The following is an 18,148-nucleotide window of genomic DNA, read 5'->3' as shown; positions in this document are numbered from 1 at the left end:
AGAAGAAGAAGAAGAAGAAGAAGAAGAAGAAGAAGAAGAAGAAGAAGAAGAAGAAGAAGAAGAAGAAGAAGAAGAAGAAGAAGAAGAAGAAGAGTTTTCTTTTTCTTTAAAGGTGTTGCCTGATAGGTCAATCACTTTCCAGCTCCATACCTATGAGCACAAATTGAACTCTGAAAAAAAAAAAAGACACAAAGTTGAGTAAGAAGCGAAAGGAAGAGCTATAGATATGGAAAGAGTTGAAGAGGTACAAATATGATCAAAATACATTGTATGAAATTCTCAAAGAATTGGTAAAATATTTTTAAAATATCAATTGAATTTTAAACCCAAATTCTGTCACTGAGCAGAAGGTTTTCACTTAAATTTAGCCCTCAAATCAGTTTTTTACTTTCTTGGATCAATCATGCTTTAGACTTGCTGATTCTAAAAACCTCATCAAACGCAGAATCAGGTATATTTTGTACTAGACGTGGTTTGTTTTCTATTTGCTCTTAGCTCTGTAATACATTTGGAATTATTTTTTTTAAGATCAAAAGAATTAAAAATAACAGCTTAACTGTCAGAGAATTCACATGCGTTGCGACTTATCTATTTAAAGAATATTCAAGACTTTTACGTTTGGTTTTGTTCAAGGCGAAGTCTTTCTGTGTTTCCCAGGCTGCTCTCAGATTCACACGCCCAGCTCATCTTCTTGCCTCAGCTTCCCGAGTGTGCCACAGTGCCCAGATAATCCAGTGGTTTTGTGTAAGTGTGCAAGTGTGCAGTAGTCATTCTATCTATCCTTATCATAGTCAGTTCATCTGGAAAACAAAGCGCTTGTATGCCAGGGATGCGGCTCAGTGAATAAAACACTTGCTGGACAAGGACCAGAATTCAGAATCTTGGCACCCACATAAAAGCAGAGCTCAGGAGACAGGGACAGACTCCTGGGCCAGGCTCTCTAGCTTCCTAGTGGACTCAGTGATCTCCGAGTTCAACAAGAGAGTCTGCCTCAGTAAATAATGTGAAGAATTCCTGAGGAAGACACCCAAGTTCAGGCTTCCACAGGTACTTGCCCACACAGGAGAACAGACACACACACACACACACACACACACACACACACACACACACGGTACATGCACACATGCATACACACACCACATACACTATACACGCACACATATGCACACCACATACATAGTAATGCGCAAATTAAAAAGGCACCTTATGCCCTGGAGCAATGATTTCTTGAGCCTCTCCAACCCTAAGCAATCTCCAATCTATTTTCTGTGTGTATAGATTTGGTTATTCTGGACATTTCAAAGAAAAGGAACCATACAAACCTGCGACTTGGTGAATGCTTGCTTTCACTCGGCATAATGTTTAAAAGAGAATTTTAAATTTTATGTGCATAGAGGTTTCACCAGCATGTGTGTCTGTTTCCCATGGGCATGCAGGATGGTGGAGGCCAGAAGAGGCCATTGGATCCCCCTGGACCTAGAGTTACCATGTGGGGAATTGAACTCAAGGCCTCTGTAAGAGCAAAAAAAAAAAAAATGCTCTTAACCATGGAGCCATCTCTCCAGCCCCTTGCCTAATATAGCAGTAGATATTCTAGTTGGTGTGCGGTAGTAGCTGACCCACATTGGTTTGTGCTATTATTACAGAAGACCCGAGACTAGGTAATGTATAATGAGCAATAATTTAATGTTTTTGCATAATTCTAGAGGTAGAATGCTCAAGGTCAAGGTGCTGGCATCTAGTGAAGGCCTTCTGTGCCATCATATAGCTGAAGGCAGAAGGGCCAAGACATAGCAAACGGGAGCCAAAGTACCTGCTTCTAATTGACTAATTCCATTCTCAGAGTAGAACCCTTATGGTAAAATGATCTCCCTAATACTGTTAGGATATAATTAAATTTCAGCATGAGCTTTAAGATGGCAGTTGAAGCGCATGGTGGTTCTGAGTTGCATGCTCCGGATGGCTGGTATTATTAGACACTTTTCATGTGCTTTGTGACCACTGGTATATATTTTCAGATCCTCTGCCCACTTCAGCGATATCCAGGCCCATTCTGGGGGTTGTCTTTTCACTTTCTTGATGGTAACCTTGTAAGCACAAACGTTTTTGATTTTGATGAACTCCAGTGCTTGTTTTTTTTTTTTTTCTTTTGGCCTGTGCTTTGATGTCATGTTTAAGGATCCATTGCCAAATCCAAGGTCATGATTTACTGTTCTGTTTCCTTCTAATGATTTTATATTTCTAGACCTTTTATTGAGATTTCTAATTTAGATTTTGAGTTTTTATAGGCTAGTATAAGATAAGAATCCAGCTTAATTTCTCCCTGGTGCTGGGGGTAGGAACAATGGCATAACTCTTTCTGTGTGTCTTAATTACTATTCTATTGCTGTGAGGAGACATCATGACCAAGGCAACTTATAAAATAAAGCATTTAGTTAGAGGCTTGCTTACATTTTCAGACGGTTAGCCTGTGACAATCACAGTGGGGATTGTGGTAGCATACACCGAAGCATGGGTGCTGGAGCAGTAGCCAAGAGCTCATATCTGATCCAAAAGCTGCAGACAGAAAGCAAGATTGAGCCTTGTGAATGCCCAGTGTCCCACCTCCTCCAACAAGGCCACACCTTCCCATCCTTCTCAAACAGTTCCACTAACTGGGAACAAACCATTCAGACATATGAGCCCATGGGAGCATTCTCATCTAAACCTCCACATTGGCATCATTTTAGAAGCGGCTAGCCTGGTAGGGAAGAACAGCAGTATTAGGTTCCCCTGGCTTGTCTCTTCATGATCCAGAAGCAAGTTCCAGCAGGACCCCAATACTCTCAATGAGTCTGTGGGCAACATAGAGTCTCCATCACATGAGTGGGGATGGTCAGAGGGCAGCCTTTACTACCCTGCCATGCTCACTCTGAACTTAGTCTCAGCAACAGATAGCTGGGGGAGGGAACAGCATCTCTCTCAGGAAAAGTAACCCTGCTCCCCAACTGGGAGCTAAGAGGAGAGGAGTCCTGTGTTTCTGACTACACCTGAGTGGGGTGGAGTTTCCCTCTCTGCGTGGGAAGGGAGGAGAAAGGGGACAGGCCTTGCCTGGAATGCCACAGACTCACACCTCCCTTTCTGAGGTTCTAGGGATTTTCTTAACGCTCTTCTGCATAGTGGTGTGCCCATCGGGCCCATCTTTAGAGGTGAATTAATAACTCTCGCTGCTTGTGCTGATAGGCAGTTACGCAGAACTCCTTCTGCTGTCTGGCTGGTGTGAATTCCATTTTGATATCTCAGCCAGTGAAACCGGGCAGTGAGAAGCCAGAGCCTGCACAACCATTTAATCTGTGTGTATTGATGGAGCGACAACTAAGAAAAGGGTTCCAAACTAAAACTGCATAGAGATAATGGCGACTAAAGTGGCGGAGGTGGTGGGGGTGTCTCTACTTTCAGATGGACCCTTACCCATAAACTTCATGGGGCATCTACTACATAAAAACTATATAGATACCAATGAGCTAATTTGCAAATTAGATTTTTGCAAAAGTGAGAATTAATAAAACTAAGACAACCTGGGCCAAATATCTAGAGAATAAATGCTCCAGTTTTCCAGGCACAGGACAATCCAGGATGACAAGGGTCAGAATGAATCTCCGTGGAGGAAGAGTGAGCCGAAGAGGCTCGGAGAATGCTAGGTGGTGTGTAGATCGGGTGGAGGGCAGATGCCATGGACACACTCCGAAGCTGGGTCAGAGCAGTGAGTGGGCCTGCCTGCTCTCTGGGTTTGCACAGAGAAGCCAGTGTGGAGGGCCGAGTTTGGGAGTGTGGGTATCTAAGGCCAGGCAGAGAAGCCTGGTTGTTACATCACTGAGCTGGGACTTTACCATAAAAAACAGTAACTTGAGCAAAGTGGTTTCAGAAAAATGGCTTTTCCTGTACTGTGTAGATGGATTGGGGTTGTGGGGTGTGTATGTGTGGTGTGTGTGTGTGTGTGTGTGTGCGCGCGCGCGCGCGTTTTAAAACCCAAAGTCTGGATTAAGTGAAGGGGTGGAACTGTAAAGAAAGTGTGTAATGTGTGTAATGGATGGAAAAGTAAGCACAACATTTGTTTTTATAAATAAATAAAACACTTAATGCAAGGCGAGGGGGACTGAATTAGCGATTTTATGTCTAAGTTAATGACGACTTTCTCCAGCGGTAACTGTAGTTAAAATCTATTTTTTTTGAGTTCACATAATTTTTCTTCCCTCTTTATTATTTCAGATTTCTTCCTTCTAGGATCCCCTTGCTTCGAATTTGATCTCAAGTACGTCTGCATGTGTTTGCAGAAAGGAAGCAAGGTTGAACTTCAGGATGAGTTCGTTCTCCTGGAAACAGCTATAGGAATGGGAGGCACGTGGCCAACTCCTGCTTTTTATCAGGTCTTGTGACCTTCAAAACTACTTAGGACACTCCGGTCTCCAGTGGGGCTGCAGCTCCAGTCAGACTCTGGCTGGCAGGCTCTCCCACGCCTGCCTTGGTGTGTGTAACTCGCGGCTCCGAGGGTAGAGTTGCCCAACCAATAAAAAACCAAAACCAAGCAAACAAACAAAATCCCACTAATAAAAAGCATCACAAAACCCTGTGCCTTACCAAAGTGGGGTCATGAGGAAAGTCGCGGAAGGAGGAGTCAGTCTTGTCCTTTTCAAATTCGAGTGCAGGGACACACACACACACACACACACACACACACACACACACACTCACACGCTCTGCCCACTCCCCTCCACACTGCACCAGCTTCCCTCCCCAAGTCCTGATTCATGAACCGTGCCACCTTTGTCTCATTTTAAACTGTGCAGACTATTTTAATCCTTCCACCCCCATCTCGGATTTTTTTTTCCCCTCCCTCCATCCTCTGGAAAGCTCTGCTGTCGAGCGCTCTCGGGGTGGGAAAGCACTTCTCCCTAAAGCTCGACGAGACTAGAGCCGAGAAGCCCCCTGGCCTGGAGCTCGCCGAGGGCGCGGGGGGAAGCGCCCCGGCCCCTTTAAGGTGCGGCGCTCGGCGAAGTGCGGGCAGGCGGCCCGCGAGCCGGCGCGGGGCCAGGAGCCGGGTAGGGAAGTCCTGCCTCCCCCTCCGCCCGCACCGGGCCTCGCGGGGCCCGCACCCTCCGCCCACCGCACCGCGAGGGCCATGCGGCGCCTCTGAACCATGTCGTCCTCCTACGCCAAGAACGGGGCGGCGGACGGGCCGCACTCCCCCGGCTCGCAGGTACCGCCCCCTCCTCCACCCGCGCCGCCCCGCGCCCCGCCTTGGTGCCGCGAGTGCGGGGCGCTGGTCCCGAGCCGCGGCTCCCTCCTCCGCGCCTCCTGCCCGCTCCTCCCCCCCCCCGCCCCCCTCCTCCTAGCCCGGCTACCGGGCTCAGCGCTCGGGCTCCAGAGTCCGCAGCCTCCTGTCGCCGATGCTGGGGACTCGGACCCGCACCCGCGACGCTTTGTTAATGGATGTGGTGGGTGCTTGGGGAGGCGGGGACCGCCCAGCTCGGGGTGAGGGGTGGGAATGGGAGCGATGGGAGGCGCCGGGGAGACTAGGGCGCGGGTTTCGGGGTCCCCGGGGTGATGTTCCCCAGGAGGACTCCAGCCCCGCAAGCCCGCCCGGTTCCGCGCTGCGGTCCTCACTGGCTTCTTTCTGGCCCCGGTTTTTATTGAGTTCAGGTGGCCCGAGGCACCACGACCCGGAGGAGCAGGTTGAAAAGATCCGATGGCAGCACTACTTCCACCAGCTTCATTCTCAGACAGGTAGGAGGCCCGGCCACTGGGAGCCGGGACCCAGCGCGGTTCCCTGCCCCGAGCACAAGTCTGGTGCGCGCCGCTGGGGTTCGGGGCTCGGTCCTCGTCCCTCTGCTCTCCGCTCCCTAGTCCTGGGGTCCAGCCACCCCAGCATCTGCTTCCAGCTCCGTCCCTCCTCTCCTGCTACCCTGGCTTCCTAGTGTTCGCGTCCCGACGTCTCTCTGTCGCTCTGGGAAGTTAGTTTGTGCTTGTGGACTTGGGTTGGGACGGACAGGGACCTTGGTCGGGGACACTGAATTTAGGAGCTAGAAGTGTTCCTGGCCCACCTTCGGTGCACGGAGGGACACGGGTGACCTGATTTGATGCGCGCTGAGAGTTAGAGGATTTCTCCGATCTTTGTCCTATTTTGAATACTTTCACATTCTTGAGAGAGTTCTCTGAGTTCTGGCCAAAAGGAAGACACTTTGAACAGAAAAGTTTAGTCTCATTTTGGCACAGCTTCATTGATTTCGCATAATTAAGGACTGACGGGACCAGCGATCTGGTGAGACCTAAATAAGCCAGCGCGGGCGCTGTTCCCCGGGTCTGGCTGCCCCGCACCTCGTCGCGCTTGCTTTTGGGTGCTTTATTCGTGGTCAGGGGCAAGTAGTTCGAACCGAAGGTCGCTAGCAATGCTCGGTCCTCAAGTGCTTGTCACGTTGAGGAAGCAAATCGGCCCTCAGTTTTCGCGCTAGCCAGTGCTGCTAATGGAACCTTCGGAGCCGCTGGATGCTGGAGAAGGCACGCAGAAGTGCTCTCCTTGATCCCTCTTTGGAGTGTGCTCCTTCCTGGTGGGTTAGGAAGTCTGGTCATTGCCCCTTGAAGCATTTATCCCAGGTTCTGCCCTGGGCTGCAGGAGTGACCTTGAGAAATACTTTTCTCTCTAGGTCACCCAGAACGTGGTGTCCTGTGATTCTAAATTACTATGGCAGCCGCGTTTTTTGTTTTTGTTTTTTTTTGTTTTTTGGTAATTAGTTTAAACACATTTTCAAAGTACAATACTATTTAGACTCAAAATTGGGCTCTGACAGCTCTTAAAAGGTCTATAAAGCATATTTGGGTAATATTTCCCTGCACATTTGTGCGTTTTGCAGAAATAGAACCTTTGGCTATCAATTTGTAACGCAGTGTGGTGTGTGTGCACTAAGCATTCACATTATTCAAACATGTTCGGATTCTGCACCCATTGTGAAAGCACACACTACTCTCTTGGCAGAGCAGGGATGATTTGTGTATTTGATAAGGGGAACCCATTGCTCAGCTTAAAATATTTTTGAATTACACAACTCTTTGAGTTCTTTATGTTTATTTTGTAGGCGCTCGTTTTGGTAGTGCAGATTCTTGGAAATACTAACAATACAGTGGTGCATCCTGTGAGTTGTTAAAGTGAGGCCTTTGAGTTTACACCACCTCTACTGTACATTCTGAGCCCAAATAAAACAGTATCCTTTCTAACACTATCCTATATAGTAGTTTCCTATTTTATGTCAGTAAATGATTGAAACTACACACACACACACACACACACACACACACACACAAACCCGCAATCTTGTAGAGTGGGCTGCTGTATGTAGGCTTAACAACATAAAAAAATATATTGCAAAGATAGTTTTGAGATTTACTTAGACCAGTGCAGGTTTTGAGAATAAATATAGTTCATAAATCTTTCTGAAACTGGGTGTACTGATTTCATAAAATGGTCCAAATTCAGGAATTAATTGTAACGGATAATATTCTTAATTTTGGCACAAAACAATATCTATTTTGGGGGGACCTTCGTAACACAATACACCGCTAAGCATCATCTAATTTAAATAGCATCATATAGACCTCTCTCAATGGCCACATTTCTGAAGGACAGATTCATATTTTTGGATGGAACGAGAAATAACCGTGAATGGCTGTTTAATAGCGTCCTCTGAATGCAATTGGACAAAACCCTTTAACAGAACCCTCTAAAGAGTGACAGTGATTTATTAATATTTAAATAGTTAAAACTTTAAAATTACATAGGTTGATGATTGTGTGGGGGTGGGGCTACCGTGTGCACGCGGAGGTTGGAGGACAACGTGCAGAGTCTCTTCTCTCCTTCCCCCACGTGAGTCCCAGGTGCTGAGTCCCAGGTGCTGAGTCCCAGGTGCTGAGTCCCAGGTGCTGAGTCCCAGGTGTTGAACTCAGTTGCTCGTTAGTTGGCAGCAAGCACATTAGCCCATTGAACCCTCTCTCTAGCTTCTGAATTCTCCATACTGTGAAGTGCTGGAAGTTCCTGGTGACGTTTCACATTCTGCTCAACTCACATTTACATTTAATGGAGGAAGAACGTTCACTAAAAATATTCCGTACGTTGCTCCAGATATGGAAGACTTCACAAACGTAAGAGGGGCAGTTGCAGGTTTAATAATGAGAACGGTTTTCCTCCTTTGGCCTGGCGGGTGTTTTGCTGCCTTTGTGTGTATACACACTCGGAAGTGTTTGCATACATACACACAAGCTGGTCTGAAAACAAGGATACCTAGAGGGGCTGCCTGGTCTTCCACAGCTTGGTCCTGGAAACCTGCCTGGGAATGAAGAAGTGTCAGATACTGACATGACAGACACATGTGGAAAAGCCAGGACACTCTGATGGAGGAGGGCACCCGGTATAAGGCTCAGAAACTACTGTGTTTGGCCCAAGGAGAGCTTAGTCTCCTAAGGTCTCTGTAGGGGGCAGTCTCAGGCTGCAAGCTGTGGTTGATAGTTGATACATACCTGGTTCAATTGCTATTGAACCCTCAGACTTGAACCAAAGGAAGGCTTTGCCATTCCTCTGAGCCTCACCCGCAGAAAGTTTTTCCATTTCTCCCTGTCTGCTAGATTGCTAGCTCCCCCAGTTTAGGAGGCATGAGGGTTTGGAACGGATCCAGGGAGCCACTCAATGGTTTCTTTGAGGAAAGGTGAGAAGACGAACTGTTTTGCGACTGAGAGGAAGGCAGACGATCCCCAAAGGACTTAAGCCCGTGACCTTCCAGAGTGCACACAGTCTGGTGGTGGAGGTCACCCAGGAATGGCTTGCACCCGTGATGTTTCAGCGTGAACAGAGTCTAAAGGCTTGCTCTTGCTCCCCACAAAGGATGAAATTCTAAAGTTAGAAGGGAAGGATACTTTACAGCAAGACCTTCCAGTGGGTGCTGCCATCACGGGGATGGCTTTCTCGGCGTGGTCATGGGATTGTCTCCCAGGAGGTCTCCAATAGGCTGTTTGTGGATAGAGCCTGTGTCTGTGGCTTGCTCACGTCTTGGAGAAGCACTTCAGCATTTGTTTGTCTCCGGCTCGCTGATAGGCACTGTGAGAGAAGAATGAAGGGGCTTAGATTTTGTACTCTAAGAGTTTTATCATCGAGTTGTGGAGACAAAGGGGACACAAACAGTCCAGTGAAGGTGGCAGCAGGCAGGCACAGTGACCAGTGACTGTGCACGGGTCTCACAGAATCTGTGTCATGGATGGCAGAGTATTAACTTAGCCCTCTTCCCACTCGGGTTTGAAAAGAAAATCGGATGAGGGGGTTGGTTTGTTTTCTTCTTATTGAGTGTACTTTTATGAAGCCCTTTGTAGGGTCTGGCCTTTATCTGGTGATCTCTTATGTCTGGCTTCAGAGCTTAAATGCACCATCCTCCTGCCTCAGGCCCTTTGCACATGCTGAGTGCCTGTGTGAAGGACTTCCTCGTGCTCTTGTACTATTAGCTTTTAAGATTCCTCAAGATCTAAGAGTTTAGATATTGTGGGTTGTTTTTGGGGGGGAGGGGATACTGTCTCACTCCGTAGCACAGGCTAACCTCAAATTCATGACTGACCTCCTGCCTCAGCTTAAGGATTTAGTCTGACTTCCTTTTCTAAGCTCCCTGATTAGGTATATTTTCTAAGGAGGTGCTTCGGGCACAAAGTGCCTGTGCTCATCTCTAGTAGCACCTCTCCACTGCAACTCAAGATGGACTAGATCTCTCTCAGTGTTTGTGCCCGACTGACTTGAGTGCCAGGAGGGTGAGGGAATGTCTGCACTCCATCTCTGCACCCTTGGCATTGGGCATTGCCCATTTTCAGTGCATGCCCATTTGAATGAATGGAGAGGATGGCTTCGGGGATGAATTTCTGCTGAAAGGCAGAGACTGCTTCCTAACAAACCTCCCTGACCCAGAATTTTATAGCTTAAAACAATTTATTTCTGAGCACTGACCAGATAGTTCTTCTGCCTTGCGTGATATTGCATGGGCACAGGGATGGTGGGGAGGTCCAAAATAGCCTCACACATGTGGTTGGAAGTTGGTCCTGGCTACCAGCTGAGAGAACTCTGCTGGGGCTTTTGGCAGGGGGGTTGCTTTTCCTCCACCTGTGCCTGCATGGCTGTTTGAACTTTTCGATGTTATGAGGGCTGGAGTCTAAACTGGGCCCTCCCAATAAGCAAAGATTACAACTGCGACTGTCCTAGGCTTCAGTTTTAGAAGCAATCCCTTACTTCTTTTGTATTGCATAAGGTAAAATAGCCTCAAGAGCCTACTCCATTTCAAAAACAGAAAAGGGAAAGTGTGTGTGTGTGGTGTGTACATGTGTGTTATGTGTATGGGTGTGGGTAAGTTCATGTGCACGTGTGTGTACGGCTGTGGGTAAGTTCACGTGCACGTGTGTGTATGGCTGTGGGTAAGTTCATGTGCACATATGTGTGTGTACGGCTGTGGGTAAGTTCATGTGCACATGTGTGTGTATGGGTGTGGATAAGTTTATGTATACATGTGTGTGCAGGTGTGTGTAGGTGCCCATGTGAGTGTGCCTGTGAAGCTAGCAATCAACCTTCAGTGCTGTACTTCAGGAACCATCTAACTTGCATTTGGAGACAGAGTCTCTCACTGGGACCAGGGACTTGTCATCCAGGCTAGGCAGGCTGGCCACCCTCAGGATCTGTTTTAAAATTGACGTGAAGATTTGTGTGCCTACTTCTCTGTATGTGCACCATGTGCATGCAAGGTCCTTCAGAGGCCAGAAGATGGCATCAGATCCAGACTGGAGTTATTGGCAATTGCAAGTCTCCTGGTTTGAGTGTTGGGAACCCAACCCTAATTCTCTGAAAAAGTAGGAAGTGGTCATAATGGTTGAGCCATCTTCTCAGTCCCGGAGAGTATTTTTTGATGTAGCACAAAGGTCAATTTCTGAGCTGGGCAGTGGTGGCACACGCCTTTATTCCCAGCATTCGGGAGGCAGAGGCAGGCGGATCTCTGTGAGTTTGAGGCCAGCCTGGTCTACAAGAGCTAGTTCCAGGATAGGTTCCAAAGCTACAGAGAAACCAAACCAAACCAAATAAAACAAAAGGCAGTTTCCATGTGAGTAAAGAGAAATGGGTAAATTAAACTCACCATGAATATCATATTGCAAATTACAATTTTATGTGACAGAGTAAAGGATAAATAAACCCTTCATGTGTACAAAGAAGAGTATTTGATTTTATTAAAAAAATATATTGTTTGTGTGCGTGTATGTGTGGACATGTGTGTGAATGTGTATGTCTGCCTTGGTGGACTTGTGGAGGTCAAGGGGTGACCTAGGGGAGCTGTTTCTCTTTTCTACCTGAATGTGGTTTCTGGGGATGGAACTGGACAATCAGGCTTGTATGGTAAGCCCTTTGGCTGCTGAGCCATCCCGCGGGTCCCACCTGGTGAGTTTTCAGCTTCCTCTCACTTCAGACTAGAAAGAGCTCTGAAGGGGCAAAAGCAGGGAAATCTCTTGAGTCCCAGAGTTTAGAGCCAGCTCAGGTAACAACGTGAGACCCCCGTCTTAAAAACCAGAGCAAAACAAACACGCCCAAAGGAAAAATAGAAAGAGGCTCCACAGACATAATGACATCACGCTGAGGAAAAAGAGCTTGTGGGACAGACGACATGGCTGCAGCCGTCTGTGGAAACCTCGTGTATTTTAGGGTATGCTAATCAGATGATCCCTCCAGTGACTCAGTGAACCCACATTGTATTTGCGGATGGAAAACATATGCAGATTCTGAGTTGATACTATAATAAAACAAGCTGGCAGAGAAATTCTTCGGGTTATAATTTGGGTGCCGGTTGCATACACTTTTCTCTGATGAAATGTGAATTCGTCAACAGAAGGTACCTGCTTTGTGAGAGCTCTAAGAATAATCATAGGCCTAGAGGCATACATGTAGATATGCCAAATTTATCTACAGACTTAGAGTCACACCATTTTAGAGCGGAAGAGACGGCAGAAGCAAAAAAAAAAAAAAAATCTTTCAATTTCTCGCGTTGAGACAGCTGGAACATGGGCCCAACGTGAGATGGAAAGGTCAGGCTGGTGATGAGAGGTAGACCTGAGACAGCCTTGGCTAACACTGCTTATTCACACCACAGCACACTCTAACCCTGGGTGATGACGATGGACACAGACCTGTAATTCAGGATGCACAGAAGGACATATGGGGCTCGTTCCTCTTTCAGGCCTAGAATAGTCATTTAATTCATGAGTTCATCTAGGTATTTTGCTTTGGAGGTAGGGAGCTGTTATGTAGCTCAGGCTGGTGTGGAATCTGCATCCCCCTGTCTCAGCCTCCTCAACTGGGATTATAGGTGTGGGCCTGGTTCTAAGAGGGTCCTTACTCTGTAGGTACTCAGAAGAACAAGGCATCATTCGGAGGTCTGGAAAATGGGTTTCCTACTGTTCCCCTCGTGGACGGCACTTTCAGCTTGTGTGTTCACAGTTCTCAAAGGATTGTTTATTTGCTTGTTTACTTAACTAGTCATCACGTTATTCTCTGTTTCTGATTGTTTGTTTTTAAATTTTTATTTTATTTTATGTGTTTAGGTGCTTTGTCTGCATGCATGTCTGGGTACCAGGTGCACATCTGGTGCCCGAGGAGGTCAAAAGAGGGCATTGGATCCCTTGGAACTGGAGTGACAGATGATTGTAAACTGGGTGCTGGGGAAATGAACTGAGGTCCTCTGCAAGAGCAGCCAGTGCTCATAACAGCTGAGCCATTTCTTCAGCCCCAAACCACCATCACTGTTACTCAAGAAAGCCGTGGAGGAAACTGTGAGGTGCTGGACCCTGAGGAGTCAAGCTGGTAGGCACAAAAGCTATGAGAAGATGCTGCCTCTGTCAGAGTAGCCACTTGGGCCAGAGAAAATGAAGAGAGATCGCTGGTCCTTCCCTCTTCCCTTCAGATGGCCACCGGCAGTCCAAGTGGGATCCAGCTGGCCTGGGAGCCTGGGAAGCAGCCTGCAGGGCTGGGCCATGGGGTGGCGGTGGGAGGAGCATCGAGGCCAGCCATGTGGCTATAACCCTTTTTTATATTTTAGCTACTGCACAGCAGACAGTAAAGAAGTATTTTCATCAACAAAGGTGGATGTTTCTTTCTTGTGCTGTAAGTGGGTCTTGCACTAGTAGTACAGCCCAGGTACAGTGAAGTCTAAGAAAACCTTCACACTTCCTTTGAGAATGTTCTGTAGGGTGGAGCTCCCCAAACTGCAATCTGATCAGTCAAGAAAGATATCTACATCTCTCCTGGCCAGCCCTGCTTTGTTCTTGCTTTAGGGCTTGAATAAAATGGAGTTGAATAGATGAAATTTGTGATTGGAAAATCAATTTCTGGGCAGCTGACCAGTTACCCATTTGTTTACTTAGCTTCAAGTCTCCCCCCCCCCCACTCTCTTTCTTTATGTTCCTAACACATGGAAGTCACTAAATTCCATTTCTGTAGAATAAGCAGCTATATGTTCTTCAGTTTAGAATGGCAAGATTTTGTTGACATTTAGAATAAATTCTGATTCAAGCTTTAAGCTTCTTAGGAAATTAAAGCAAACTCTGGTGAGCGCTGAGCTGAAAAGCTTTTCTTTGGCCCCCCACTTGGTCATGGCCCCACCGCTGTCCCATACAGCATTGTTCCTGGGTAGGCTACCCCTCCCTCAACAAGAGCTGAGTTGGGGAGAATTTTGCTTAAATCAAACCCCTGGGTAGAAATGTGTCTTCCCCAGTCTACTAACTCATGAGATTGACCTCTGCCAACCGCATCTTCTACCATGGTCTCCTAGACGTGGCAATGGGTCTTCTGAGCTTGCTTTCCCTAGAGTTTGCCCATTCTTGGTTTTATTTTTTTTTCTTCATTTATTTTTATCTTTATTTATTTATTTATTTATTTATTTATTTATTTATTTATTTATTTATTTTTTTAGATAGGGCTTCTTTGTATAATAGTCCTGGCTGTCCTGGAACTCTTGGTTTTATTTTTCAACCTCAGACTCAGAAGCAGGTGGGCAGCCTGAGGGTCACTCAGCATCACTGGTGAGTAGGAAGGTCTGCTGGTACTTGGGGATGGGGATGCAGGGCACTTTGCAGTCTGTGGCACCCTCCCTGCTATGCTTTCAAGGATGTCGGAATAGTGCAACCACTGTTTGCTTGTCCTTTGCCGGAGCTTTCTGCCCAGCCTAAGCAAGGGCATGTGCTGAGAAGGGGTTATAGACTTTGAACCTGGTGTGTTATACAAGTGTACCCATCATTAACCACGAGAAGACAAAACCACCCACTCATAGACTCTTCAGTTCCTCTCCGTATTAGAAAATATCAAGCTACTAAGCCCTAAGAAGAGCCATGCAGTTAGCCCCATAAGAACATTCTGGCACAAACAGTTGGCATTGTCCTATCTTCTCAGCTGTATGCTCTTGTCCTTCATGGACCCAGAGCACAGTGAAGCTGAATGCTGTGCTCTTCATTCAAGAAGGCTGGACGTTCTCGCAGAGGTGCGTCGAGAGTCCAGGCCACATGATTTAACTGCAGGAGTCAGATAGTCTTGCAGAGAGATAGGGTCTGTGTGGTTCCTGTCACTGCAGCAAATACTGAGCTAATGGACTTAGGAAAAGAAGGTGGAGCTGGGGTAGAATGCTTTCCCAAGCACGTGCAAGGCCCTAGGTTTGATCCTAAGCACCAACAAAGACAAAAGACATATTTTGGCCTGTTGTTTCAGAAGTTAGAGACTGTGGTCACTTGACTCTGTTGCTTTGAGGCTTATGGTCAAGTACCATGGTGTGAGCTTGTGGTGACAAGATTAACTGTTTGCCTCAGCCCCATACTAAGAGAAAGGAACTCTACTACGAATTTGAAAGGCTCCTCCCTACAGGCCTAGAGTCTTTCCTACTGACCCCACCCCTCGTAGATTCCACCACCTCCCCAGAAATGCCACCATGGATACCAAGCCCTTAACACTTGAACCTTCAGGAGACACTTATCCAAACCATAGCCGACCAGAAATATTGAGGCTTGTATCCATGAAAAAGCTACATTATAGATGCAGTTTTACGGGAATGCTTCTATTGCCTTCAAGTAACAATAACAGCAAGCTGTGTGCTATGTCAACCTGTGTTCAGATCAGAGCACACGGAAGCATCATCAACCCCAGCTCGATCATAAAGAGTGCAATAGAATTCCTTGCCGGTAGTTCTCATTTGCATTAAAGTAAACACGGTTCTCTGGAAACCTGTTTCTTTAACCTAGCTTGATTATTGTGCAAATAAATAGAATAGAGGTAGTTACTTGAATCTGAAGGGATGACACGCGGTATTTGTATTTGGGGTAATGAAAGCATTAATTAGGTAGGAGCTGTAGAACTTGTTTGACAGCTATGGAATCTTCCGGATCATCTTATTCCTCATTTAGATGACAAATGGTGCCTTCTTCGTGTCCCGCTCTATCCTCTTCCCCGTCGGTAGATGTATCTTTCTCCAGGGCGGCAGCTTAGTTGCTGTAGCAGTATTTGTTTTGAAAGGAAATATTTTATAAACACAAACTTGGAAATAATATACATATTTTTTTCCTGGGCTGCCAGAATCACCAGAAGTGGTAAACTTAGGCAGCCACCGATGCCTAAATGTCTATAAATGATACCTTTTCCAAACTTCTTAGAGAAATTTTTTTTTTTAGTCATTTCTTTTTTAATACACAGAAAATGAGCAGTGGTGGAAATTCATGCTACTTTGGGCAAATTGATTTATCATTCCCTCATCTTTTCAAATGGGCCGCTGTTGTTAACGGCTCACATGCTGACTGACTGTGGTTCAGAATCAAACAAGTGGGTAAAATGGCTGTGCTTCTTACTGGCTGCAGTCACTGTCTTTGTATTTGATGTGTGTGTGTGTTTGTGTGTGTTTGCATGTGTGTGTGTTTATGCGTGTGTGTGTTTGTGTTTGCATGTGTGTGTGTTTATGAGTGTGTGTGTTTGCGTGTATGTGTCTTTGTGTTTGCGTGTGTACAGGAGAGGCAATCTATTTTTATCACCCACAACTCTCTCACCAGTGCCACTCAAGCCCATCCTTTTTCTTCCCTCTCTAGACCTGGGCAACAGCTAAGCTACACTGTATGCTCATCTGTTCTTTTTCATGTAACTAGAGTTGCGCGATAACGTGTGTTCTTTTGGAACTGTTTTGATGGACATGTTTTTTACTCCAGGGGTTCCGTGGCGGCTTTGGAGCCAGTTTGTGGTGTTGACTTGTCATTGGAAATGGATTTGCCTTTCAGGGAACCATGCCTGGTCACATGGTATTGAGTGGGATGGAGCACCCTTGTGTTTATTTGGAGCTGTGTTCTTGTTGATGGTGAATATTTTTGTTTGTTTGCTTGCCCCCCCTGCCCTCCAGAACCATTTGAGTTCGTGGAAATTAGGCCCCTAACCCCAGCTTCTTTGTCATCAGAAGACATTAAAGAGTTTTCAAATGTTTTCATTTTATGCACATGGGTATTTTGCTTGCATGTTTGTGCACTGTGTGTACAGTGCCTTTGGAGGCCAAAAGAAGGCATGCGATCCCCTGGTGTTGGAATCGCAGATGGCTGTGAGCCATGTGACTGCTGGGAATTGAACCCAGGTCTTCTGTAAGAGCAGCCAGTATTATTAATCACTGAGCCTTCTTTCCAGCTGCCGGAGTTTTATAGAACAAACAGGATGTTGTCCACAGTGTGAAAAGAAAATGTCAGACCAATAAAACAGTTACCACCATTATTTCAATAATTTTTAATACTGGAAATGCCTTCAGTACTTGGAATTCAAAATGCTTATATTTTACCTTTATTATTATTTTTTATAGTAATGTATCTTTGGTAATTATAATATTTCTTCCTTGAGGAATCCAAATCAGAGAGGATGGAGTGTTTGAGTCCAGCTCTCAGCACAGGATTTGTAGGAATTATGGGGGAGAGGGGAACAGAAATGTACTCTCTATGTGGCAGGTGCGCTCAGTTATATTTCAGGGCTTCCCTGGGGGCAGAAGTCAATTATCAACACAGTTGTGTGGGAGAGAAATAGGTCGGCTGCAAATAGTCTCTGCTAATTTCAGAAAGCTTGAGGGATACTTCAGTTTAGGGGGGAAGGTTTGATTCATTTGGTCTCCGCATTAAGGACTGTGCTAGCGAGCGCTCAGATTTTCACGCGGTAGTGTCATCATGTTCTCTAACGTCACTCAGAATGTTTCTTTTGTTTATGTAAGATGAGAAGTAGAAAGTCATGACATTGGTTTCCAAACATTGTCTGTGCGACAGTGTGTATAATATCTGCCACTCGAAATATGCAATTCAAGTGGCATTAAGTCAGTTCTCCAGTGTTTTTTTTGGTTTGTTTTTGGGTTTTCAAGACAAAGTTTCTCTGTGTAGCCTTGGCCATCCTGGGACTTACCCTGTGGGCCAGACTGGCCTCAGACTCAAAGATCTGCCTACCTCTGCCTCCTAGTGTGCTGGTGTGTGGGATTAAAGATGTGCACCACCGCTGCCCCACTCCCCAGTGCTCTTTATTTAAGATGCTGTCAGGAGTGAGACTTTGACGTGTCCAGTTTATGAATGGGCTAAGATGTCCCCATTATCTATGCTTCTTGTCACATCTTTCGTTCTTTTAAATAACAGCAAAAACAATAAAACCCTCCAAACCATGGACCTTGGAATTACAGATCTTGGTGTTCTGTACCACAGGGTGGGTTCCAGGTGGAGAAGCAGCTGAGAAGGAACGGGAAGGCTCTGGAGGATCGGAGCAACTGCACAGGTGTGGCTTCCTGCCCCTACGTACACGTGTTCCCACACCCGACTCTTCACTTTTCCTCTATTATCTGAAATGGGAAGAGTTCCAAGATGCTTTGGGTTAATGAAGAACCTGTTTAAAAAAACACCAGGGTTGTAGGAATCTTAGGAGGTGCTGCTCTTGCCTTCATGTATTGCTGTCACGTGACTCACTTCACCTCATGCTTCTTTCACTGTCTTAAAAAAAAAAAAAGCCAAGCCGGGCGATGGTGGCGCACGCCTTTAATCCCAGCACTTGGGAGGCAGAGGCAGGCATATCTCTGTGAGT

General features: G+C 46.3%; 1 protein-coding gene across 2 annotated transcripts in view; it reads left to right on the top strand.

Annotated features, from left to right (window-relative positions):
* The first annotated feature begins 4,977 nt into the window (after positions 1-4,977).
* The window catches only part of Cacnb4 (calcium voltage-gated channel auxiliary subunit beta 4), a 264,280-nt gene continuing 251,109 nt past the window's right edge, over positions 4,978-18,148 (top strand). Inside the window, exons 1-2 of one of the 2 annotated variants that reach the window (XM_005346404.2) lie at positions 4,978-5,239; positions 5,683-5,766. In XM_005346404.2, coding sequence (XP_005346461.1) covers positions 5,180-5,239; positions 5,683-5,766 — 144 coding nt within the window. In that variant the 5' untranslated portion in view covers positions 4,978-5,179. Of the gene's footprint in view, positions 5,240-5,394; positions 5,478-5,682; positions 5,767-18,148 lie in introns of those variants that run through there. The other variant, XM_005346405.2, reaches the window with a different exon arrangement.

This window comes from Microtus ochrogaster, chromosome 4 (genome assembly GCF_000317375.1).
Source record: "Microtus ochrogaster isolate Prairie Vole_2 chromosome 4, MicOch1.0, whole genome shotgun sequence".
Taxonomy (NCBI): Eukaryota; Metazoa; Chordata; class Mammalia; order Rodentia; family Cricetidae; genus Microtus; species Microtus ochrogaster.
The sequence above is the reverse complement of the archived record's forward strand: the minus strand, read 5'-3'. Positions and strand labels throughout refer to the sequence as shown.